At 41.6% G+C, this 23,470-nt stretch overlaps 1 protein-coding gene across 1 annotated transcript in view; it reads right to left on the bottom strand.

Moving 5' to 3' along the window:
- ERO1B (endoplasmic reticulum oxidoreductase 1 beta) overlaps window positions 1-22,681 on the bottom strand; it is a 30,957-nt gene extending 8,276 nt beyond the window's left edge. Inside the window, exons 1-9 of the mRNA XM_079971202.1 lie at window positions 22,126-22,681; window positions 9,937-10,056; window positions 6,241-6,324; window positions 5,538-5,579; window positions 4,700-4,782; window positions 3,834-3,907; window positions 2,155-2,275; window positions 2,020-2,066; window positions 578-589 (exon numbers count right to left, since the gene is read on the bottom strand). Of these exons, the coding sequence (XP_079827328.1) occupies window positions 578-589; window positions 2,020-2,066; window positions 2,155-2,275; window positions 3,834-3,907; window positions 4,700-4,782; window positions 5,538-5,579; window positions 6,241-6,324; window positions 9,937-10,056; window positions 22,126-22,233 (691 nt within the window). The 5' untranslated portion in view covers window positions 22,234-22,681. The remainder of the gene's footprint in view (window positions 1-577; window positions 590-2,019; window positions 2,067-2,154; window positions 2,276-3,833; window positions 3,908-4,699; window positions 4,783-5,537; window positions 5,580-6,240; window positions 6,325-9,936; window positions 10,057-22,125) is intronic.
- Window positions 22,682-23,470: the final 789 nt, after the last annotated feature.

Raw genomic sequence — 23,470 nt, 5'->3', positions numbered from 1 at the left:
CCCCCATGTATAAGACGCCCCCTATTTTTGGAGTCTCCAATTTAAGAAAATTGGGGGAGATGTATCCATGCGGGTGGTGCTGTGGGTTAAACCACGGAGCCTAGGACTTGCCGATCAGAAGGTCAGTGGTTCGAATTCCCACGACGGGGTGAGCTCCCGTTGCTCGGTCCCTGCTCCCGCCAACCTAGCAGTTCGAAAGCACGTCAAAGTGCAAGTAGATAAATAGGTACCGCTCCGGCGGGAAGGTAAACTGCGTTTCTGTGTGCTGCTCTGGTTCGCCAGAAGCAGCTTAGTCATGCTGGCCACATGACCCGGAAGCTGTACGCTGGCTCCCTCAGCCAATAAAGTGAGATGAGCGCCGCAACCCCAGAATCGGCCACGACTGGACCTAATGGTCAGGGGTCCCTTTACCTTTACCTTATCCATGTATAAGATGCCCCCAAATTTTTGACATTATTTCAAAGGGGGGGAAACCTAGTCTTATACACGGAAAAATACTGTATATCCAGCATACTGAATGTATTTAGTTGACATTAAGGGTAAAAGTGAACTTGTAAAGAATATTATGAAGACTCACCATCATCCTCTCCTGAAAAAAAAAAAGAAAGTTGCAGAAGATGAGAACAATTTATTCCCCTCTTATGTCTCTACCGAAAATCAAACACACGTCTGTTATTTTTAAAATATATAAACTTCTTGATTTGTGATTCACCCCATCAGTTATTTAGTTCAGGCACAAATATATATGTACTAAAATAATGATCTTACACTGTACAACACAGATAAACATTTAAATGCAATATAGAGAATCAACAAACTCAAATAATGTTGCAGCATTTGCTAATTTTACTGATATTTTGAAAAGCAATTCTACATTTCTCAGTTGTACAGGGATCTCAGCTTCATACAACTTTTTTCCTTATTTTTTTTTTGCAAATTGTAGCTTTGCTTTCTTATTCCTGGCAAATAGTTTCAAATAAAACGTAAGTTGCATTTCATCCGTTATTTAAGGGGAAATGTAATTACAACCAGAACAAATTATTTTTTGGAACCAGCATTGCTGATGGATGCACAAGTGACATACACACAGTTCATGGTGCCTTTTGAAAAGTATAGTTAAGGTGCTAGCAGCATCCCGTCTTGGAGAGATAGCCATAATTATCAATGCTGTGGTACCATCAAAGCTAATTTACTTTTGTGAGTTGTATGTCAGTTCTGGTAACTTCATGTGATGCAGAATGAAGTGGCCAGATTGTTAACTGGTATGGAATACTGTAAATATATTGTTGCAGTGTTTCAGGACCCAATTCAAAGTGCTGAACTGACCTCTTTAGTCCTTCTGTGTGCCCCCTCATCTGCAGATATTAGGTAGGTGGCTACCAAAGAGATTGTGTCATCCACACAGACATTTGGCCTGTTTTTTTCCACTGCTATCTTTTAGACAGGCTCTGAATGGCATTGAGTCTTTACTGTTTTTCTCTTGCCGCTTGCATGTTATTTTACCGTCTGTAGTTTTTGCTGGTGTCTTTATTTCATATATTACATTTTAGAGGGCATTATTACCAATATGCGGATGACACACAACTCTATTTCCCCTTGTCCACTCAAGCAGGAGGAGCAGTGGGCGTGCTGAATCAGAAGCTCAATCCAGTCAGGAGAGTAATAGTTATATTAGCAATAGTGGAGTAATAGTTGTATTGAATATTGGCCCATTAACATTTTATTGTATATAGCCTAGAGGCAGTGGCTATAGACAACTAATACATTTAACTAGTAAATGTAGCATTAATGATGATGATTTGTTTTGCAAGCTACCTTGAGGGCACTTATCAAAATGCAAGATATGCATCTTATGAATATATAAACAAACTCTAATGCTTGGGGGTGGGGAAGGAACATTAGCAAGTCTAATTAAGTGGACCATCTCCATTCATTAAATCCTTGCTGGTTTCCTAAATGGCATGGCTGTATTGAACCTTCAAAACCATTCTTATAATTACAAAGTATTTAGTGACCCACCCTTGCTGGGTGCCAGAGGGTTTAGTGGACGATACACTGATCGTGGCCTAAAGGAAAAGAGATTAGAAATATGTTTTTGTAATCCAAAAAATCTCAAATGTTTCAAAATAAATTCTGCCCGCCCTTCCCAGTTACTTGAAGCAATTTTCTTCATAGATACTGTTCCATACTCTCCATGCAGAGGGCCCTTTGTATCCAGTGTAACGCTCTGGATTCAGCAGCAAATCCACATACTGAGCATCAGGAGATCTCTCATCTAAAGAAAAAATACAGATGTTAATTATGCATTAATTGTGTAATTGTGTGTGCATTTACACACACACACACATATACAGGAAGACAAAACAGTTTGGCTAATGCAAAAAGTCAAATGCATTATTACTACTGATCACATTACATAGATGCTTGTACAGATGGCAAATTGCCCCACCTTATTTACATCTTGCCCTATATTATTTACACTTGGAACAGGAGACTTATTTAGACAAAGTAAAATGCTTCAGCAGGTAGCCTACTGCTACTTCCCTCTGCATTATTTGCAAAATGCTGGGAAACTAGATAGAATAGTAGTACCAAGTTACTCATTACTTACATTACAAACATGCACAATTACACATGTGAGTACAGTATTTTATTAAAGGAGCCTAATTTCCAGTTATGGGGAACACATTTTAACTTTCTTAATTTGTTTATGTAATACTAATTATAACCACATAAAAAGGAAAAAACCCAGATATAGAAGACAAGGCAGCTGTATACATGGGCTTATAATTGGTTCTAGAATGTATATTTATTGTAAGAGCTGTTTTCAGCACTTTTGATGTTGAGTGTCCTTCATCCTCTCTCCTCTCTTTGACTTTGAATGCAACATTTTGTTGGGGCTTGTGCTTTGTTTTTGCAACTTGAGGCCTTTGGACACTAGCTGATCCAACACTTTCCAAGCACAATACTAGGGTACAGGTCAGATGATCTTGCAATCGTAGGTTGGTAGATTATGAATAAGAAGAGATTCGGCTCTCTCTTGCCTTTAGAAAAAATTATTGAATAAGTGCCCCATTCTCTGTTTCCCATATAATGTTCACAGTGACTTTCAATTATGTCCAAATTGGTAAATAATGATCAGTGTTTGCGCTCCAAATCACAATCAGAAGTCATGGCTTGAAGAGGGTTTCTTATCCTGGCTTAGTTTTCTTATTTAAATTAAGCCTATTCTGGTTTAAAATTATTAACAGTATTTGAAGATTTGGACTGTATAAGTGGGACCTGCAACCAAATGTGGAAATGTAGAGGATGCCTATTCAGGATTCCAGCCAGCCAAGCCATCTTCAAGGATACTCCATATGCTTGTCCCTCCCATCTGGATTTCTGTGTCATCATTTCCACCATCCTTAAGTCAGCATTTCATTGCCACCGAATGTGCTCGGTCCACAGTGGACTATCTTTTGTTTTTTTCTTCTCCCAGAAATATTTCTGCTTCTGAAAAGAGTTGGGTTCTTTGGATCCTGCTGATACCATTCCTCTTGTTCACAGGTGGTACTGTCTTGGCTATATCAGGATCCACAATTGGAGGTGTTGATTTTAATAGGTTTACTCTTCACAGCAAACTATGTTTAGTGCTAAAACTAAGGGACGGGGATTGCATGACCCCATGGTTCCTTTTGGTTTGGAAGATCAGAATTGAGGCTGTTTTTTAAGAGCAATGTATAAATATTTTGGCACACTTTCTCTTTTGTGAAGTACATTAAGATGATTTTCAATTGACTTAGCTACACATTGCCTTATAAAATATAGTTCAAAAGAATGAACAAATTTACCATCCAGTTCACAAAAATGGTCCTGTGAATCATCATATCTGGCCCAGTCAATGAAAGCCTCTTTACTTTGGTTGCTGTGGAAAGGAGCAAAAATAGACTAGTGGTAAATGGACATAATATAGTCTCATTTCTCATTTTTATGTTTTCCCATCCCTTTAAAAACAGAGATTGCTACCAACATCGTCCCAAAAGGACCTTCAAGACAGCTCATAAAAATGAAAAGGTTTTTTTTTAGATAAAAGTAATCTTATGAAACTAACATTGACTACATGAAACTGTCGTAAGGGCATAAAGTGCAACTAATTTCTCATAAAGTAACACGACAAGTAATCAACTGCCAAGCTTTCATACAGCACTAGTTTATAATTAACACTAGAATTGTATATTCAGCCCAGATACATAGCACTAGTTTATTTAGATAGCTATCCTTGAGACCATCATGCTAACAAACATGTTTATATGCTGCTGTATCACTTTTTAATCCTTACTCTTTATCCAGCATTAGCACACAGAACTTGGTTGAAAGAAAACGGAGGAAAAGTTCAGCACAGTCTGCAAGTGAATTTCAAAATTAATGCCTACGTACAGTACTACCAGCAGAGAAACAGTTCTGAACACTAGGCATCAATATCTGGAACAGCTTGCTTCCTCTGTTTGTATTCATCATGTTAGTCTTTTTAGTTTAACTGATAAAAGTATGTTTGGACAACAGCTACAAATAAATATGTTTTGTGTAAGTGAAAGCTAACACTGGCATGTTCTCTTTACCACAGAACTTACAAGAATAGTATGTATGGAGAAAAGTCCAAAAAGAGCTAAATATATCAACCCTTGCCACTCCAGTTAACAATGAAAAAAGGGCTTACCTTAATGTACTATTAATTGCTCCTAGTTTGTTAGCTTGTTCACAGTCTTCGAGTTCTTTGGTATGGTTTGCTTTCTTTGAATACTGCAAGGCAGAGTATATGATATTTAATATCACCAACAAATATATTTTTCGTTTTAAATCTTTAGGGCATTTGCCTGTCACTTACTCAATGTAGCCATGACTGACAAGCGAGGCAACACCTCACAAGCATTAAATGCACTTAATATTTCCAAGTATTACCATTCTCTGGACCAGAGACAGAAGCTTCTATTCCTATGCACATTTATGGTACTGCAGGCCATAAATTCTACTATCACTAATTGTTATTTATATATGCATATCTGGGATTTAAGTATGCATTAAGAAGAAGTATTTTCAGTGTTTGCTTAACATTTTCCGCCAGAGGCAATTTCACAAGTTATTGTTTAACAGGAAGCTACATTATAAAAGCCTCCTGACCAGCTGCCCATGCTACCAGGTTTGGCCCACTTAGCTTCTGCTCACCTTGGAAAACAAGGTTGGGAGGGGGGAGCCCAGAGAGCTTCATCAACTATATCCATGGCAAGGAAACACAGTGGGACTTCCTAGCACTGCTGCCAGCTTCAATTCTCTCTCATGGGGGGGGGGATACAATCCTATACAAACAGCACCTAGAATGCACCATCATGCTTCACCACTGGGTAAACATAGCACAATGCTATGTTAGCTGCTAAAGTAGCAGGAGTGGATAGCTATCACTTGCATTTAAGGCAAATGCAACATGCCAATCAGATGTTTTCCTAGTGCAGTGGGGGGCAGAAAAGTCCATATTTTTTATTTCAGAAGAGCTTACTCACTTTGTTAGCACTCCCAGCTTTAATTCCAACTGGTACTTTACTCTAGAAGAAGCAAACAAGTTACATGATTATTCAACTTTTTCATTCACAACCTACTCATTCTCAACTTGACTAACTAAAGATTGCTAAATCAATGAGCCACGCCAGCAAGAAACTGTTTGAGCATCAATACTCCACGATGGGATACAGTTCCATTTCATTTATGATTTGACCATTTTTGCTATGGGTACCCTATGCACATTTACTAGTAAGCAAGCTCATTGAAAAAAGTTCAGTGGAACTTCTCTATGAAAAGCTTAGGATGAGTTAGCATTTAAATCAGAACTGTTCATAATATGATGGCCAAAAATCTAAACACTCTTTAAGCCCCTGTCGTATTACTGTCATTAATAGTACTGAAATATAGTACCCTTAAGCTCCTAAGTTATCTTATCTGCTATTTAAACTGAACTAGAGTTGCCTATCTTTACACAAAACTAAAATTTCACTAGCAAAGTAGTTTTCCAACAGCAGTCAATGCAGTGCCAATAAAAGCTGTCAAACTTCCTGCAACTCTAAAGTATGTTAACCCCCACTCCCATCAACACAGAATCATATCAGTGTTATGCAAACTCTTGCAAAAATGGCAGTAAGTAAAGTTCCATATTATTCTGTTCAACAAAGGCAATACTATTCTGGTTTCCTCCTTTATTTGCAAACATACCTCAGGACAAGGCTCTACATGGCAATCTCTGATAGAACAATGGCCATCGTCAGCCCAAAAAGGACATGGTCTCTTCAGATTAACCTTAAAACCAAGAAACATATACATACTGTCAGTCAATTAATTTTGAACTAAATAGGGAAACTTCCCTTCAATAGAATAAGCTGTCATTAAAAAAAAGTGAAAGATTAGGGCGCTGCAAACAAATATCTAGAGTTTTCATTTATTTGGCTGACTTAAAAATATGAGCCAGCTACAAGCATGGGGTGGGGGTGCCCACACAAGCAATTTCTGAAGCTTTCTTCTGGGAATAATTTGATTTGATTTGCTTTTACTGCATTAACAACATCTCAATACCACAGCACAAAATACAGTCCAGTGCTTTTTTGTGCCTTCTCCTCTGGCCTCACATGAATGATCAGTACAAAATGTGATTGATGTTACTTGACCTATTTTGTAAAAGTTCTTGATCAGAGAAGTTGCTGGACCTGAATACTGCAAGTTACTCAATTCATCAAAGGGGGAAGTGGGAAGCTGCAGTGATGTGCCAATAAAGCTTTACAAACAGTTAAATAAAATGGGCTGAAAGAACAAAACAATCCTATCCATTGTCTTTTGAAAATTCTTATGTACCTATTGCTAAGAAAGAACTAATATTATACTTTTTAACACTGCTAAATCTTCTAATTTTTTCAAGGTAATGAAAATAGGGACACCCATAATCGAATAATTTACTTGTCAAATGTTGATGTCTTGCAGTGAATATATACATATATGTGTGTGTGTGTGTGTGTGTGTGTGTAGTTGCATGAACCTATGTTGAAAATGTTCCTTATTGCTTGTGCTTTGTTTTATTGATGTGCAAGAGATTTGTTTGTGCAATTTTATTGTAATATATTTAATATAAAAAAGATTCAGCCAAAGATTTCCACAGAATAACCTCACAAGTGTTGTTTGCAATCAAGCAGATCCAGCACATCCAGATTAAACAGGAATCACACGTCTTCCAGGAAGCTTAAGCTTTAAAATGCAAGCCCCCACTTCAAGTTACATCAACAGTATTAATGGTATCAGTGCAAAGGAAGAGAGTTTCCAAGATCAAATATTCTTAATCCTCTTTCAACCGTAGCACAAGGACTTATCTAACATACAATTGCAGCCACAGCTGATATGCACCACTTAGATATTCTTTAAAAGATTACAGCATTACTTAAATCAAACCTGGTCTGCTGGCATCTTACATTTAAAAGAGTTCATTTCTATTCCACACTTTGATAATCTGAAAAGTTTCAGTTTCCTTTAATATACACAGGCCTCAAGTTTTGCAAAAAAGTGAGCTACAGCTGCTACAGTGCACGTATCCCACATGCAAGTTCAGAAAGTTTAGAATATTGATTCAAATTTTTAATTAGGACAAATCCTTCCCAATTAAACCTAAACTACTTATAAATGTGTAGAGTTCACACAGTAATCCAACAAATGACTCACATAGTTTATGCAACATTTTTATCAACTGCTGCTAGATACAAAAAATGTCATAAGCAAGTTAAAGAAGTTAAAATATTTTTAGTCGAATTGAAGTAATACATAGCACACTTTTTGGGGTGGGATGGGGTCAAAGAGGAAATTGTTTTTAGCAACAGGCAACTGGGGAGAAACATTACATTTTCTAATAGGCACCTTCTGACTAAGCCAGTTGTTCATAATGACTACACAGCTACTATTAAAAACACAGGGTTGGATCCAGAGAGGCATGACCCCTATTTGTGTGCTAGGGCTTTCTGGATCCCACCAATGATCCTTGTAATAAAATGAGATGGGACTCAGAGGCCTACAAGGGATGGTGAAAGATGGATAGAATTCAGGGAACTTGCCCTGCACAAGAGGAAGTCCCTTTTTAAAACACTTGCAAAAATAAAATAAATAAAAATTGTTATCTTTGCCTATTCTGTAAGTGGGAAGAGGACACGTGGAACAAAAGATTATATATGAAGATGCAGTGAACAATAAAACAGAAAATCCTAAGTGTTAACAAAGTTTCTAGCACAATTGCCAATGAAGTTGGTAGCTAGACTACAGAATACTTTACAAAGGGTAACCATTTTTCTTTTATTTTTATTTTTTTAAATTAAAAATATTACAGATTTTCATGAACTACAAAAGAACATACAGTATCTTTTGTTGTTGTTATTGTTCAGATTATAAAGTCTTTTGGTTACGTTCAATGTAAGACAATATGGTATCCGGAGGTAGAGGGAGAGATTAGAGGTGAGAGGGTGGATGATAAACTTACAACTATTTTGATACAGCACTGTATGAAACAGAAATGGCCACATTAAATGTTATAACCTTCAGTTATACAGCTTATCAAGAGCAAATTCCCAAACCATCAGGTGTAGACTGTATCTGCTTCACATTCACAGAAGACAGCTTTTATCTAACATTAGTTTACTTTCACTATAGTACACCTTGGATCAAGCAATGCCGAAGGACGTTAGCTACATTTGGTCATCATTGTTTGCTCAAGTACCTGATAAGGTTTTCATTTAATTCTTCAGGTACTGTTTTTAACCAATTCCATTAAGGAAAAAAAGGCTAACCAATTTATCTGAAGCTAATTCCAGGTTCTAAAGACAGCAGTTACATCAAAATGAGGGTGTGTTTTTTTTTTCAAAAACTACCAGAACATATGGAGTTTATGTTTTGTGATTGTAAAAGGCTTTAATTAATTTCAGTTTTGTATTTTTATATTGTTGTGACCTATTCTGGGACCTTATGGTGATGGGCAGGTAAAAAATCCAATGACGGCATATAGTGCTTCAGAGTACAGTACTGCTCTTCCAACCCACAGTGTATTTCCTTGTCACACTAATTTGAAGCTTTGAAGTAGGTTTCATTTTTAGTACAGTTTTACTATAACCCCTGTATTTCTTTTACTTCGTAGGAGAACAGAGAAAGACAAATCGATTTCACTAAGCCAGTGTTTCTCAAGCGATAAGCCAGGACCACCAGTGGGACTTAATCCTCTTTCCACTGCCAATGCAGTGCATCCTTCCTTACCCACCCCATCCCTGATCATACTGTAGCCTTTTGGTTGGATGGATGCCAATTCCCTGCATACTGAGTAAAGGTGACTGTGGGACAGAAGCTGGGAGCAGAAGGAGGAAAACAGAGAGAGAGAGATGAGAGGGGTCTTGCTTCCCATAGGAATTTAAAAAGAGATAAAGCATTATTTAAAAAATAGAACAAAGTGGTAAGAGAGGGGAAAGAGTTACGAGAAGAAAGTTGTTAAAGGAGGGAGAAGTAAATGTAAAAGAGCAGGGATGAAAGAAACTAACACTTTTGGGCTAGGTTAAGAAGGAAAAGAGAAAAGGTGACAGCAGATAGAGTAAACATACATTAAAGAGAAATGCCGGGGTGGATATAAAATAAAAAGCCTTCTCCACTTAGAGCCTTGTATTGGCAAATAACCCCCAGATAAAAGTCTGAATGATGGAACTCCTTTCCACAAGAAAACTACTATGGGATAGAATTTAGTAATTTCCAACGAGAGGTTAGGTATCAGCAGAAAATATCACCACCAGTTTGTAAATGATGGGCCTCAGTAGTTTTCAGCTCACTCACATGGACCTAGGAGCAGAGAGTCTGAGAATGTCTGCACTAAACTATATAGTAATAGGCCATTTTTTACTCTACCTTGTAGTATCTGAAATAGTCCCGTTCTAGAAGTTTCTGTATTTGGGGGAAGATCTTAACATTGTTGAAGTCGTCAATGCTTTCTATGTCGCATAAGCAGTCATCAAGCACTCCTGATAACTAGAAAAACAAAACAAAAAGACTAAATGGCAATATCACTTATAGCTAAAAGTTTTTGATTCAGCAAGAAGACAATTAGAGAGAAATCATCATAAATAGCAATGCAAATGGCATTTGCTTGACGGAATTTACATGAAACCCACACACATATGGGCAAGGTAACACTTTTTTTAAACTTATAGCAAAACAAGCATTTGCATTTGTGATACACAATCTATGCACATTTCATGTGACTCTCTATGTGGAAATATCACCTGTGCAGTAGTGGGGTGGTGTGTGGGGTAAGTCTTCAGTAGCTTATTCTTGAATGCAATGGGACAAAGCTGGCAGACTTATTAATAGTATGCAGAGTACATTTACCATCCTTCCTTAATCTATCTAAAATATTGACAGAATTTGCTTTCATTAACTTCGATTTTAATTAAATTCTGTACAGGGAATCCTTTATCACTCTTTAGCAGAATGTTAAATTAGACAATAAGCACCCCCTATGTTTTGTTTGCAGTGTGCCATTGGAATTCAGCAATCGTTTTCAGTTGCCCAGTTTGCACATAATACCAAGTCAAACTATGGGAGCAAACATGCAAGCTCCAAGATAAGACAATGGCTGATTTGGTCCTGCTGCTGTGAGCCATGTGATGGTTTGGCATGTTTTTTTTATAAAAAAATATATTTTTTATTAAGGATTTTCTTGTTTTACAGAAGTGTAGTGCCTCGTATTTTTTTTTTTCTTCTTCTTCCATGTAACGTTTTTACAAATCCGTTTCATTTGTTGAGGCATTAGGGGGAGAAGAAAAAAGAAAGAAAAAAGAAAGGGGGTGGAGAGAGGGAAGATGGATGGGGTGGGGTCGGGTGGCGGTGTTTCTATTATGTTTAATGTATGTAGAGTTTGGTGTCAGCGTTGCTTGTGTTGTTCACTTATGTTCCTTTGGTGGTGAGAGAGGTTGGGGTTGGCCTAGGGTGTGATTGTTTGTTTGTGATTGGCTGTGGTGATCTTTGTTTTCGTGTGTGAGTGAGGTGGGTGGGTGTTTTGGATCAGGTTAGCCATATTGATTTGTATGCTGTTGGTGGATTATTGTCATTGTCTTGTTGGGCTGTGTATGTGATAAAGGGGAGCCATACCGGGGTGAAGGTGTCTTCTTCTGTTTGTCCCCGTGTCAGTTTCAGTTTATTAGTTAATTTTTCTAGTAGGGCTGTTTCCCATACTATTTGGTACCATTGGTCCATGCTTACTCCTGACAGGTCTCTCCAGTGTCTGGTTATGATGTTTCTGGCTGCTGAAAGTAGGTGGGTTATGAGTTCTTTGTGGTGTAAATGGGCATTGTTGTCTTGGAAGATGTTTAGTAGGGCCAATTCTGGGGTGATGTCTATTACTTGCTTAGTTATTTTACATATTTCTTGTATGGCTGTTGTCCAGAATAGTTGAATTTTGGGACACTCCCATCACATGTGGAGGTATGTGCCTGTGGAGGTGCACCCTCTCCAGCATTTTGGTGAGGTTCCTGGGTGTATTAGCGCTAGTTTCCTTGGTGTTAGGTACCACCTGTAGGTGAGTTTCAGTGTGAGTTCTTTTCTTTTCGTTGATATGGATTTAAAGGGGGGTTTAGACCACATTCTGGTCCATTGGGTGGGGTTGATCTCATAGCCTATGTCATTCTCCCATTGTTTTTTGATTGCGTCTAGGGGATTTGCGGGATTTTGGAGTAGTATTTTGTATATTGCGGATACCGTCCCTTTACCGTTTCCCTTTGCTCTTAGGAGGTTTTCGAAGGTTGTCAGGGGCCTAGTTGCTGCTGATTTTACTGTTGGGTTGTTTAAGAGGGCATGTAGTTGGTGTTGTGTTAACCAGGTCATTTGGGTGTCTTCTAGTTTGTCTTGTATTTCTTGTGTTGACAAGGGTTTGTTATTTTTATAAAAGTCTATTAGGCGATATAAGCCTTTGGTTCGCCAGGTTTTTGTCTGGAGGTTTTGTGCTGCATGGTGGAATAATGGGTGGTACGCCAGGGGGATTAGTGGGGATGGGGTTGGGGATAGTTTTCCTATTTGTGTTTTCCATGCTTTGAGCATGGTCTGTGTGTACCTGTTAAGTGTTGTGGGAATTTTCTTTAGTTTGTTTGGGAGGAGTGGGTATGCTGTGGTGCAGGTGTTTTCCATTGTGTCCCTCTCTAGGTGCACCCATTGTTTTGTCTCATCTTCTAGTATATATGGGATTATATGGCGTATTTGGTTGGCAATGTAATATGCTTCTATGTTGGGGATTCCCCATCCTCCTTCTGAGGTGGGGAGGTGCAGGCATTTGGGGCTTATCCTTGGTTTTTTATGTGAGAAGATGAAAGTGTAGTTTTCTCTGCCAACTGCGGAGTTGGGTTGAGGGGATCCAGATTGGGAGGGTTTGGAATAGGTAGGTTAGTTTTGGGAGTGGAGTGTGATCATTTTGATCATGGCTATTTTGTCTGAGAGAGTGAAATTCGTGTTATTCCATCTCTTTAGGTCTTTGTTAATTTGTCGCCACAGGGGCTTGTAGTTGTGGAGGTACAATTTATTGAGGTTTCTGGTTATTTGTACCCCTAGGCATCTGAGCTTGGTGTGGCAAAGTTTTATTTTGGTGACCTTCGTTAGTTCTTTTTGGGTGTGAGGAGGGGTGTTGAAGCACATAGCTTCTGACTTTGTAAAATTTACCTGTAGGCCCGACACCATTGCAAATGTGTTGAGTTCTCTTATTAGGGAGGTTGCTGTGCTTATGGGGTCTGGTGTTGTGACCATTAGGTCATCTGCAAAGAGCCCTAATTTATAGGTTCTGCCTTTTATTTCCACTCCCTTGATGTCTGTGGCTGCTCGGATGCGGATTGCTAAGGGTTCCAGAGCCAGGATAAATAAGAAGGGAGACAGTGGGCATCCTTGTTTCGTGCCTCTTTGGATAGCTATAGTATTAGAATCCATATTGTTAGTTCTGCATTTTGCTGAGGCTTGGGAGTATATTTGTTTGAGGATTTGTAGGAAGTTGGGGCCAAATTTCATGTTAGTTAGTACTGCTAATATGTATTTCCACTCCAAGCAATCAAAGGCTTTGAGGATGTCTAGGGACATAATTGTCAATGGGAGTTTAGTTGCCTTGCTGTGTTCGATCAGGTTCAGTAGTTTCCTGATGGGGTCTGTTATATTGCGGCCAGGGACAAAGCCAGTCTGGTCTGGGGCTATTAACTTGTGTAGGAAGATTTTTAGGCGGTTGGCCAAGATTGATGTGAATATCTTGTAGTCTTGGTTTATTAATGAGATTGGGCGGTATGATTCTACTTTGAGGCTATCTTTTAGTGGTTTTGGGATGGAGACTATTTTGGAGTGGGTCCAGGTTTTGGGGATGGGGCCCCCTTTTATGATGTCATTGAATAGACGGGTCATGTAGGGCATCAAGGGTTCTTTGAATTTCCTATAGAATTCTGCTGTGAAGCCATCTGGGCCTGGGGCTTTGTGTGGTTTCAGGTTTTTGAGGACCGCATCTATTTCCTCTGGGGTGATAGGGCTGTCCATGAATTCCTGTTCCTCATCAGTTAGGGTAGGCATGGTCAGTCCTGCTAGAAATGTTCTGATTTCCTTCTCTGGTGGGTTATGGGAGGTGTATAGGTTGGAGTAGAATTCTGCAAATTCTGAGGTTATTTCTTCGGGGGAGAATGTTATGTTGCCATCTTTTTTGGTGATGCAGTGTATTCTTGTTTTGAGTGCTTTTTTCCTACATCTATTTGCTAGTAATCTGGAGTTTTTCCCTCCATATTCGTAGAAACGTTGTTTAGAGTATAGAATGTTGATCATTGTTTTGTTAATTTCTAGGGAGTCTAGTTCTCTCCTTTTTTGTTCTATAAGTTTGAGGAGTTTTTTAGATCCTGTTTGTAGCGTGATGAGAGGGCTGTGATGTCTTGTTCTATTTTGCTAATTTTTGAGGAGGTTTGTTTTTTAAGGAATGTTTTCTCTTTTATGCAAGCTCCTCTGGTGACCGCTTTCATTGCGTCCCATAGGAGGAGGGTTGTTATATTGTTTACATCGTTTTCCTTGAAGTAGTTTTGGAGGGTTTTTGTGAGACTCTCTCTAATTTGTTTGTTTGTAGTTAGGATGGGACTGAAGGACCATGATGGGGTGGTTTGTGTTCCTTCTCCTATTTTAACGATGACTTCTACTGGGGCGTGATCTGTGATTTTAATGTTACCTATGTTAGTTGATTCTACTGAGGGGATCAGACCCTGTGTGAGTAGAATGCTGTCCAGTCTGGACACTGTATCATGGCGTCCCGATTGGAATGTATGGCTGATGTCTCCCGGGTTTTGCTCACCCCAAATGTCGTAGAGACCCCTATTTTTTAGCATTTTTAGTAACTTGTAAGAGTTCCTAGTTGTTGGGGGTTTCCTTTGGAGGAAGGTTGCCCATGGGGTTGTGGGGTGGATATCTTTCAGGGATAAACCTTTCATATTTAGATTGAGGTCCCCTCCTAGGATTGCTTCCCCTTCAGAGAAGGAGCGGAATTTGTTTAGTGTCTTCTGGAAGAATTCTAATTGTTTCGTGTTTGGGGCATATATGGAGCCGATTGTCAGTTTGATTTTGCCATCTAGTGTCCCTTTAGCGAAAATGAATCTGCCTTTTTTGTCCTTGAGGACTGTTGTGGCAGTGAAGTTCAGGTCTCTACTGAGTATTATGGCTACACCACGAGCTTTCCCTGAGCCTTGTGCGACCCACTGTTGACTGAAGCGGGGGTCGCTCAGGAGTTTGCTGCCTTTGGGTGGGTTGTGTATTTCTTGTAGGAAGGTGATGTGTGGTTTCATGGTGTTTATGTATGAGGTGATGCGTTTTCTTTTGATGGGGTTTCCCAGCCCCCTCACGTTTAATGTAATTGCTTTTAGGTTAGCCATCTTGCTTATCCATTATGTGGGGCGATTCCCTGCCAACCCGTTCGGGTTGTCTTGTGTCTCTCTCTTCGTGTTGTTTAAAGAACCAGTGGGGTTGCGCTGACCTAGGGTGTGGTGGGTGGGAGGCTAGTGGGATTAGAGTGAGATTTGGGTTAAAGAGTAGGGGGTAAGTTGTAGGGAGTTTCCTATATGTAGTCATATAGGTGTTTGTTTGGGGTATTTTGGGCCATCTGGCATTTAGCCGGTTGGTCCTAGGTCTCAGCTGGTGTGGAAGGCCGTGTTCAAGGACAGGCCATCCCCCCTGTTGTCTGCGATAGGGGGTGATCAGCGAGACAGTGTGAAGTGACTTTGTAACGTCGCTGTCAGGTATAAGGTTCGTAAGCAATGTTGCCAATGTTATGAGCAACATTGTTGGTGTGTTGGGGTGGGGATGTAGGTGCTGGTATGCTCTGGTGCCACCATAGTGCTGGCTGGGTATCAGATTTTAGCCTGATTCTGGGTTGTGTTATTAAGGTTGGAGTTGTTTTTCCGTAGTATGGAGTATGAGGATGTTGAAGGTGTGGGTGATGGGGAATGTGGTTGAGGTTGTCTGGACTGGTGTTGGGGTGGGGGTTTTCTGTGGGGGTGCGGGGCTGGGGGGATGTTGATGGTGTTAACTAAATCTATGTTTTGGGGGGGAGAGAGGGGGAAAGGGAGGGGGAAATCACCAGTCCTTCAGTCTGTGGTTTTTTTTCCCCTGGTTGCTTCATTCAGCTGCGGTTGTTGTTGTTGTAGGGTTGTCCATCTGCGATGAGTTGGTTTGGTTAATCTTGGTCTGGTTTCTTGTGTCGTATGGCCGGCGGGGTGGTTCTGAGCATGATGCTTGCCTGTATTGGTTTGCGTTGTTGTGCCGCTTCTGTTGTTTCTTTTTCCTCTGTACCGTCATCCAGTTGTTTGCTGTTGTTTCCTCGTGGTTGGGGCTGTCACTTGGTGGGTTTGTCGGTTGCCATTCCGGTGGGAGGTCGAGTTCAAGGTTCTTTAGTAGTTGCAGGGCCTCAGGTATGTTGGTAGCCATGTGTTGTGTTGTACTGGTTGTTACAATGAGGCGGAAGGGGAAGCCCCATCGGTATTTGATCCCTGCTTGTTGGAGACGCTGGGTGCATGGGCGCAGGCTTTTCCTCCGGTTTAGGGTATCCTGAGATAGGTCCTGTAGGGCCAGAATGGGGGTTTCTCCATATCGAAGGTTGCTTGAGTTTCTGAGGTGGTGCCATATCTCTTCCTTCTTTTTGTAGCGTGTGAAGCATACAATGATGTCTCTTGGGGGGGCGCTGGGTTTTGGCATAGGTTTTAGGGCTCTGTGAGCCCTCTCCAAGTCATCTGCCTCAAGTTTCAGGCTTGGGATTGTGTTTTTCAGCCAGCGTATAATTAGGTCTGCTGGGCTTTTCTCCTCTGCTTTTTCAGGAAAGTTGCGGAAGCGGATGTTACAACGTCTATTGCGGTCTTCAAGGTCGGCTTGCTTAATTTTCATCTCTCTGTGTTCTGCTTCCATTTGGTTTACCAGTTCATCCAGTTTCTTGTTCACACGTGCGTTCTCCTCCCGGTATTGCTCTATTATTTTTTCTTGCATTTGGTTTTTGTTCTCTAGAGCTTCCACTTTGGAGGTTAGATTGTTGATTAGTACCTGCATGGGAGCCATTGTGGCCTTCAGTGTTTCTTCTAATCTTGCTTCCATTTCCCTCAGATCTCGTTTCGTTATTGGGTGGTCATCATCTTGAAGGGGAGTTACCATCTTATCATTGTTTGCCATCTCCCTGGTTGATGTCATCTCAGTCTCCCTGGTAGTTTTGGTTTGAGGTTGGCTTGGCATCCACTTGGGGTAGGGCGTGTGGTGGTTAGGAGTTGTGGCAGTGGTGATTCCTGGGTATTGTTGGGTTGTTGAGCTGATCAGGCTTTGTTGGCTGGTGGCTTTTACAGAGCGTTTGGATTAGGTGGTCATTTGTGTCACTTCTAGCCTGTGTTTTAAGAACTTCTCTTGGGTTTTCTGTAGTTGCCTCAGCGATGCCGCCGAGGCTGGGGGGGAGGGCAGGTAAGCAGAGATGGGTAGACTAATGGACAGACAGTTCATATAAAGGGAGGAGGGTTAGCAGGTAGAGATGCAAGAGGCTAGAGGGGTGGGGCCAGGGGAAATATGTTTTTAGGAGCGGGTTGTATATACCCAAAAGGGATACTGGGGTCCAGTTAAGGTGGAAATTGGGGTTGGGAGTGCGCTTAGAAACAGAGACAGACAAATAGGCTATATGTAAAGGGTGGAGGGATAAAAGGGAAGAAGAAGAAAGAAAGAAGAAGGGGGGAGGCGGGAGGCGGGAGGGAGAGGGGAGATTGGAGTGAGAGAAAAGAGAGAGAGAGAGACAGAGACAGAGACAAAAAGAGAGTTGAAAGAGAGAGGAGAGGTAGTACAGTAATATCAGCGGTATTAGATTGCAGCAGTAGTTTTAGCTATAGTATGAGGGGGCAGATTATGATAGGGTGATATGAATGTGTGTATGTGTTTCCTTTAGGGGAAGGGGGGATGGAGAGAGGGAGGAGGGAGAGAAAAGGAGAGGAGGAGGGGGAAGGGTGAGAGAGGGAAGAAGAAGAAAAGAGAGGGGGAGAGGGGAGGAGGGAGGGTGAGCTGCTGCAATGGTATGGGGGAAAGTCTTATTTTAAAAGAGGGGGTGGGGGGGGGAAAGGGCTCCCCTCTCAAAAACAAACTGACGGACAGGCTAAAAAGGGGGGGGTGATTTTAAAAAATAAAAGGGATAGAAAACAAAATTGGGGATGGAAAATGAAAGGTGGGATAAAGGGAAAAAATGAGGAGGGGTGAAGAGAGAGAGGGGAGAGAAAAAAGGGAGAGAAAAATAAAAGGGGGGAGTTGAGGGGGAGAGTATCAATAACAATAGCAGTGATATAGAGGAAATTTTTGTTTTAAAAGAGAATGGTGGTCGTAGCTGGGGGCGAAAGATCCCCCCCTCAAGAACAAGCCAACAAATAGAAAAGAAAGGGCTTTAAAAAGAGAGAGGGGAAAAAAATGTGTGGTTTTTAAAATAAAATAAAATAAAAATAAAATAAATAATAATATTTCCCCCTAATTATTGTTATTATTTTTTGTTTGTAAGAAAGTAATTAAAAATGTACGGGTAAAAGATAAAAATGAGAATTAAAGGTAAAAAAAGGGGGGGTTGTCTTTAGATAGATAGATAGATAGAGCTTTTTATTTAAAAATGAAAATAAAAATGAGTAAAGTATAGGTAAAAGAGGATAGGTAAAAGAGAGTGGAAAGTCTGGGGCGAAGTGGCAGTCCCAGGAAATGGCCTGTGATGGTTCAGGGCTGTTTTCTGGGTACTGCCATTTTAATTCTTAAGAGGGGAGTTTGAGGTGAAAATAAAATGAGGTTTAAATTGAGGGTGTGTGTGTGTGTGGAAAAGTGTGTCTTTAAATAGTGTGTAGAAAAGATAGAAATAAAAATAAAGATTCAAATAAAGGGTGGCTGCAGCAGCAGTGGCCCCTCTTTTAAAAAGAAAAAGATAAAAGTAGGTATATGGGGGGGGGAATAAAAAAGAATTTCTTTTTTAAAAAAAGGGGGGAAGGGAGAGGGGTAGGAAGGGGTTAAAAAAAGGATTTTGTTTGTTTTGTTTTTTAGAAAAAAGGAGAAAAGAAGGGGGTAGTTTCTTCCTTTCTGCGATCTCCTTTGTCATGCGGTTTTGCATGGAGGGGTAGGCTCCGGCGTGTTTTTTCGGAGCCTCTTCTGCCTTCCCGTGTTCACCTACCTCCCCTCTTCTTTGTCGGCAGAGATGGGGGCGATGGGGGCAGCAGCGGTAAAGTTAGGGCTCCTTTTTCTTTCTTTCTTTTTTTCCTTCTTCTTTCCCCCTTTTCTTTTTCTCCCTCTCTGCGTTAGCTCCACTGTCTTCCTGGATTTGGAGCTCCTCTCGGCTGTTGGGGGGTGGTGGTCGGGTGCCTTTCCGGCTCAATCAAGGTCGTGGGGGGGTGTTTTGGCTCCTTTGAAAGACGCCCCGGGCACCCCCGATTCCTCTCCGTTGGCAGTGTTGGCAGCAGCAGACCTGGGAGCCCGGAATCGGCCAGACAGAGCTTTTTACTCTGCCTGGCTTCAGGAGCTCTTTTCTGCTGTTGCAGCCGCCACGCTGCCTCGCCGGAAGCCCCCATGGTTTGGCATGTTGTGTCGTGTTGTGTATGAACCCAAGCTTCTGGTTTATCATGCTCTAGTTTAGGCACATCATGAGCTGTAGTCAATGTTTGTTCTATAGCTTACATCTCACATTTTAGCTCACAGCAGCAGGACTGGAGGAGGAGAAAAGCAGCCAAACTTCTCTGGACACCTGAAAATTTGCAATTACCCATAGTTTGGCTTAGCGTTATGTGAAAACCAGATCATTGTATAAACAGGTTATCATTGTCAGTATTCAACACTATATTTTAAGAATGCACTGCATTTCTTTAGAGGGCGACCAAAAACCCTGCAATATTTATTTATTATGAAAGTGAAAAAATTCAAAGCATTGTGAAACTGAAAGGAGCTTCCTCCCATCATATAAGACTGCTGAGATTGGAAGTGTACTTGAATTATATTCACTTTGGGAATTCTTTTCATTAAATCTGATGGATACATTTATATTCAGAATTTCAGTCTAAGCTTTAGAACTATTCATTTTATTTCTATAGCTGCCAATACTAAAAAGCAGCAGTGCATTTTTCAAGGAGGTCAGAACAGTAAATATTGTAACTTGTAAACTACAAACACATATACACTTACGATTAAGTCTCATTTAACTCCTAGCCTATAAAGCTTAAACCTATAAAAGAGGATTCTATAAGGAGGCCAACAATTATTCATGCTTTTTATAATGCTTTTAAGATGAGAATAAGTATTTCAAAATAAAACTTTCTTTTTTTAATTGTACATTAAAAATCCACTTTACTTCCCCCCCCAAGAGAACTATATTAAAGATACTGTACATGAAATGAAGTCCAGTTTTAAGTCTTGTATTTTTAAAAAATAAATCAAGCACATTTAAAATACTGGTGATCTAACACTGGTTATCCTTATTAGTAATATTATAATACAAAGTGCAATAAAATAGTTAAATCAAATGTTATATCAGGTAAACAGCAAAATGACAAAGAAAGTTGCTTGGAAAATTTCTCCTGTTCTTGTACGTAGGCATGCAAAATAGTCAGTAGTTATTTGGAAATCCCAGGATGTGAGCAAGTTACACGGAAATAGTACAGTGGTACCTCGGGTTACATATGCTTCAGGTTACATATGCTTCAGGTTACAGACTCTGCTAACCCAGAAACAGTGCTTCAGGTTAAGAACTTTGCTTCAGGATAAGAACAGAAATTGTGCTCCGGCGGCGCGGCAGCAGCAGGAGGCCCCAATAGCTAAAGTGGTGCTTCAGGTTAAGAACAGTTCCAGGTTAAGTACAGACCTCCGGAACAAATTAAGTACTTAACCCAAGGTACCACTGTATCTCCCATAAGAATGGGAATATTTAAAAAGAATTACCATCATCTCCACTAATCACATGAATAATGTTTGGAGGGAAAGTGAGACTATGCTCTGTAATAAAAGTTTTCCATTTCCAGTGCAAATGCCTTTGGGATCCGTATCAGGAGGCTGAATGACTGGACATCTAGAAGTTAGGAGTACGTGTCACTGCCACTTTGTGAACAGACAGCACATAACAACTTGAAATTGGCTCCTGGAATATTTCTTTTTCCCAGACCTGCTCATTTTGTGGACAATCTGAGGTACAATTTAAGGATCATCTGGAAGGGCAACGGATAAGAAGGAGCAGTGCACATCTTCAAAACCAGAAGTGGCACTTAACTATTACAAGGAAAACCAAAAGGACACTTCAACTATAGAATGTTGTTTTACAGGGAGGGGTGGAGAGAAAATGGGCTGACAACATTTAAGTTAAATATTGTGGTCTGAAATACTAGTGTATGGCTATGCAACGTCAAATGCTGTAATAACAACAAACATCATAATCAAGCAAGAAGCAAGTATTACTTTCATACCCAAATCTGAAGAGTAGACCAAACCCACAATTATTTTAACAGTTGTTTGCTTCTGATCTTCTAGTGCAGGTATACTCTACACAATTGATACCATTCAACCTTTTGTGTAATTTCAAAGAAAACCAAACTGAAATATTGTTTCCCATGACAAATCAACCTAGAGCTTGCATGTAACTCTTAACAGTAAGGGGGGGGGGAAATATGCCAGTTATGCAAAGCATTACTTCTCATGCTAGGAAAAATTTCCATCTTATTTACCTTGAAATACACTATAAAGACCACATAGCTTCTTCCTGCTAGCAAAAACATCTCTATACACATGTTCTTTCCCCTGATATAATATAATCCCATTTGACACACTCTGGGCTCAATTACAAATTAGCATCAAACATCTGCCAAGCCAAGGCAGAGCAAACACAACTGATCGCATCTCCCCAAGGAAGACCTCAACTGTATCTTACTGAGGAAAGGAAGGATTTGGAAACCCTTATTAAAGATGCTGCTGCTGTCTCCGATTCACTAAAGCTGCTTGCATCTCTACTCTCACAGCTAAAAAGAGGAGCCACTGAACAGGCAGGATCAGGCCCACACCTGCTGGAAGGCCGTCCAGAGAATTGGACATACTAATAAACGCTTCATAAAGCACCCGAAATTTTCTCAGCGCTGTAAAAAGAGCACAATCCTTGCGTCCAGGGTCACAGTCTACTAAACAGGAAGGAGGGAAGAGAAAATCAAGCCATGGGATACCTAAGGATGGGGCCAAGTTGACCTCCCCCTTGCCCTGGCAATCTTCCTGAGAGGTGGGGAAAGGGTGCAGCCCTCGAGTGGCCCTATATTTCGGAGGCCAGAGAGCGCATCCCTTCAGCTCTGCCGTCCCAGATGCGGTCCATCAGGGGTAGCCAACATGGTGCCCTCCGAACGTGGGGCTGCAATGCCCGTCGGCTCTAGCCAGCATGGCCAACCGTCAGGAGGGACGATGGGAGTTGCAGTCCGGCCACATCTGGAGGGCAACACGGTGGCAACCCCTGCTATGGAGGCACGGAAAGCGTTAGCTGAGAAGCCCACGGGCAGACTCCGACCCAGCCACCCAGCCGTCGCCGCCTCTCGCTCCCCTTCTCACCTGGGCCTCTGCCGCGCACCAGAGGCAGCAGCCCACGGTGGCCGCCGCCAGCAGGAGCTGCGCCGCCGCCTCCGCTGCAGTTCTCCGGGCAACTCGGCTGATGCTCATGCTGCAGAACCCTCTCCCCGCTCGCCCCGGGGCGGAGGGCGCCCCTCGCCGCCGCCTCAGGGCAGCCCGGAGCACCGGGGGATGCCTCCCTTCTCCCCGAGGTTGCCACCGACGCTGGGAAAGAGGAGCTTGCCGGGCAGGCGGGCGAGCGGACAGGCGGCCGGCCGGATGCGCCGCGCTCACCTCAGCCTCCTCAGCGCTTGCTCTGCTGCTGCTGCTGCCGCTGCTCTTCCTCCTCCTATTCCTCGCAGCCCCCACGCCGCTCTTGTTGTGCACGGGGAAGGAGGGAGGGAGAGCGCACGCCCCAGCTAGACACTTTCCCTTTTACCACAGGAGCAGGGGCGACAGCGGAGGCTGCCCTCTCGGCTGCCGCGCAAAGCGTTTCGGGAAGTGTAGTGCGACGCCGTCACCCTTCGCTCTTGCATTTCTCTTGCCTCAGAGGCGGGCGGCGAAAGGGGAGGGACGAAGGCCGCAGCCAATGAGGAAGGACCACGCGCCCCTTCAAAACAAGAGGAGGCAGTTTGTAACTGTCACGAGGAGGGGAAGGTCCCGCGGGGCGGGGGTTGGCGCTCGAGGGGCTGATGTGTGGCGCCCGCGCGCAGTGAGGGGAAGAAGGGGCAAGGCGTTAAAAAAAAAGTGATGCAATAGCATCACTTGAGAAAGGCTTCTGTGCCTCGTAACTCCATTTTGATCCCACAATTGCACTTAGCGTTAATATGTAGAGGTGTGTTGCTCGCCCCTTCCTGCGTTTCAAACCCGTCACGCTCAAATTCCCTGAAGCAGCATTTAATGTATATATTTTTGTCTCTGCACATATGCGCCTCCTGAATAAACAGGAGGAGGGATGTCTTTCACTTTGTAGCTTTAAGAACCCAGGCCCTTTGACAATGAGCTGATGTGTCATGTTGGGGAAGAGGAATATTATTTTTTTATACGATAATAATTAAAGGAAATTGTAGCACTCAAAAAAAAAAAAAAAAAAGGAACGCCACAGATTTTTTAGGAGTCTGAATTTCTGTCAAAGGAATGTAATCATGCAATCAGTACATTTCTTGTAAATATACTGAGGCAATGTTCAGGGTTTTGTGGGGGCTGTGACAAGGGTGTTCCTGCTTCCTTCCTCATTGTGCTTAAGGAAACCGTTCCAGTCACAATATCATTAATCTTCCTTGCTGCCTTGCATTGTATGTGTCTGTGTGTGAGAGAGACCCATGGAAGCTCAAGCCCTTTTCTCAGC

Source organism: Podarcis cretensis (genome assembly GCF_951804945.1).
Source record: "Podarcis cretensis genome assembly, chromosome: 3".
Classification (NCBI taxonomy): domain Eukaryota; kingdom Metazoa; phylum Chordata; class Lepidosauria; order Squamata; family Lacertidae; genus Podarcis; species Podarcis cretensis.
Note: the sequence above shows the minus strand (reverse complement) of the source record. Positions and strands in the feature narration are given on the sequence as shown.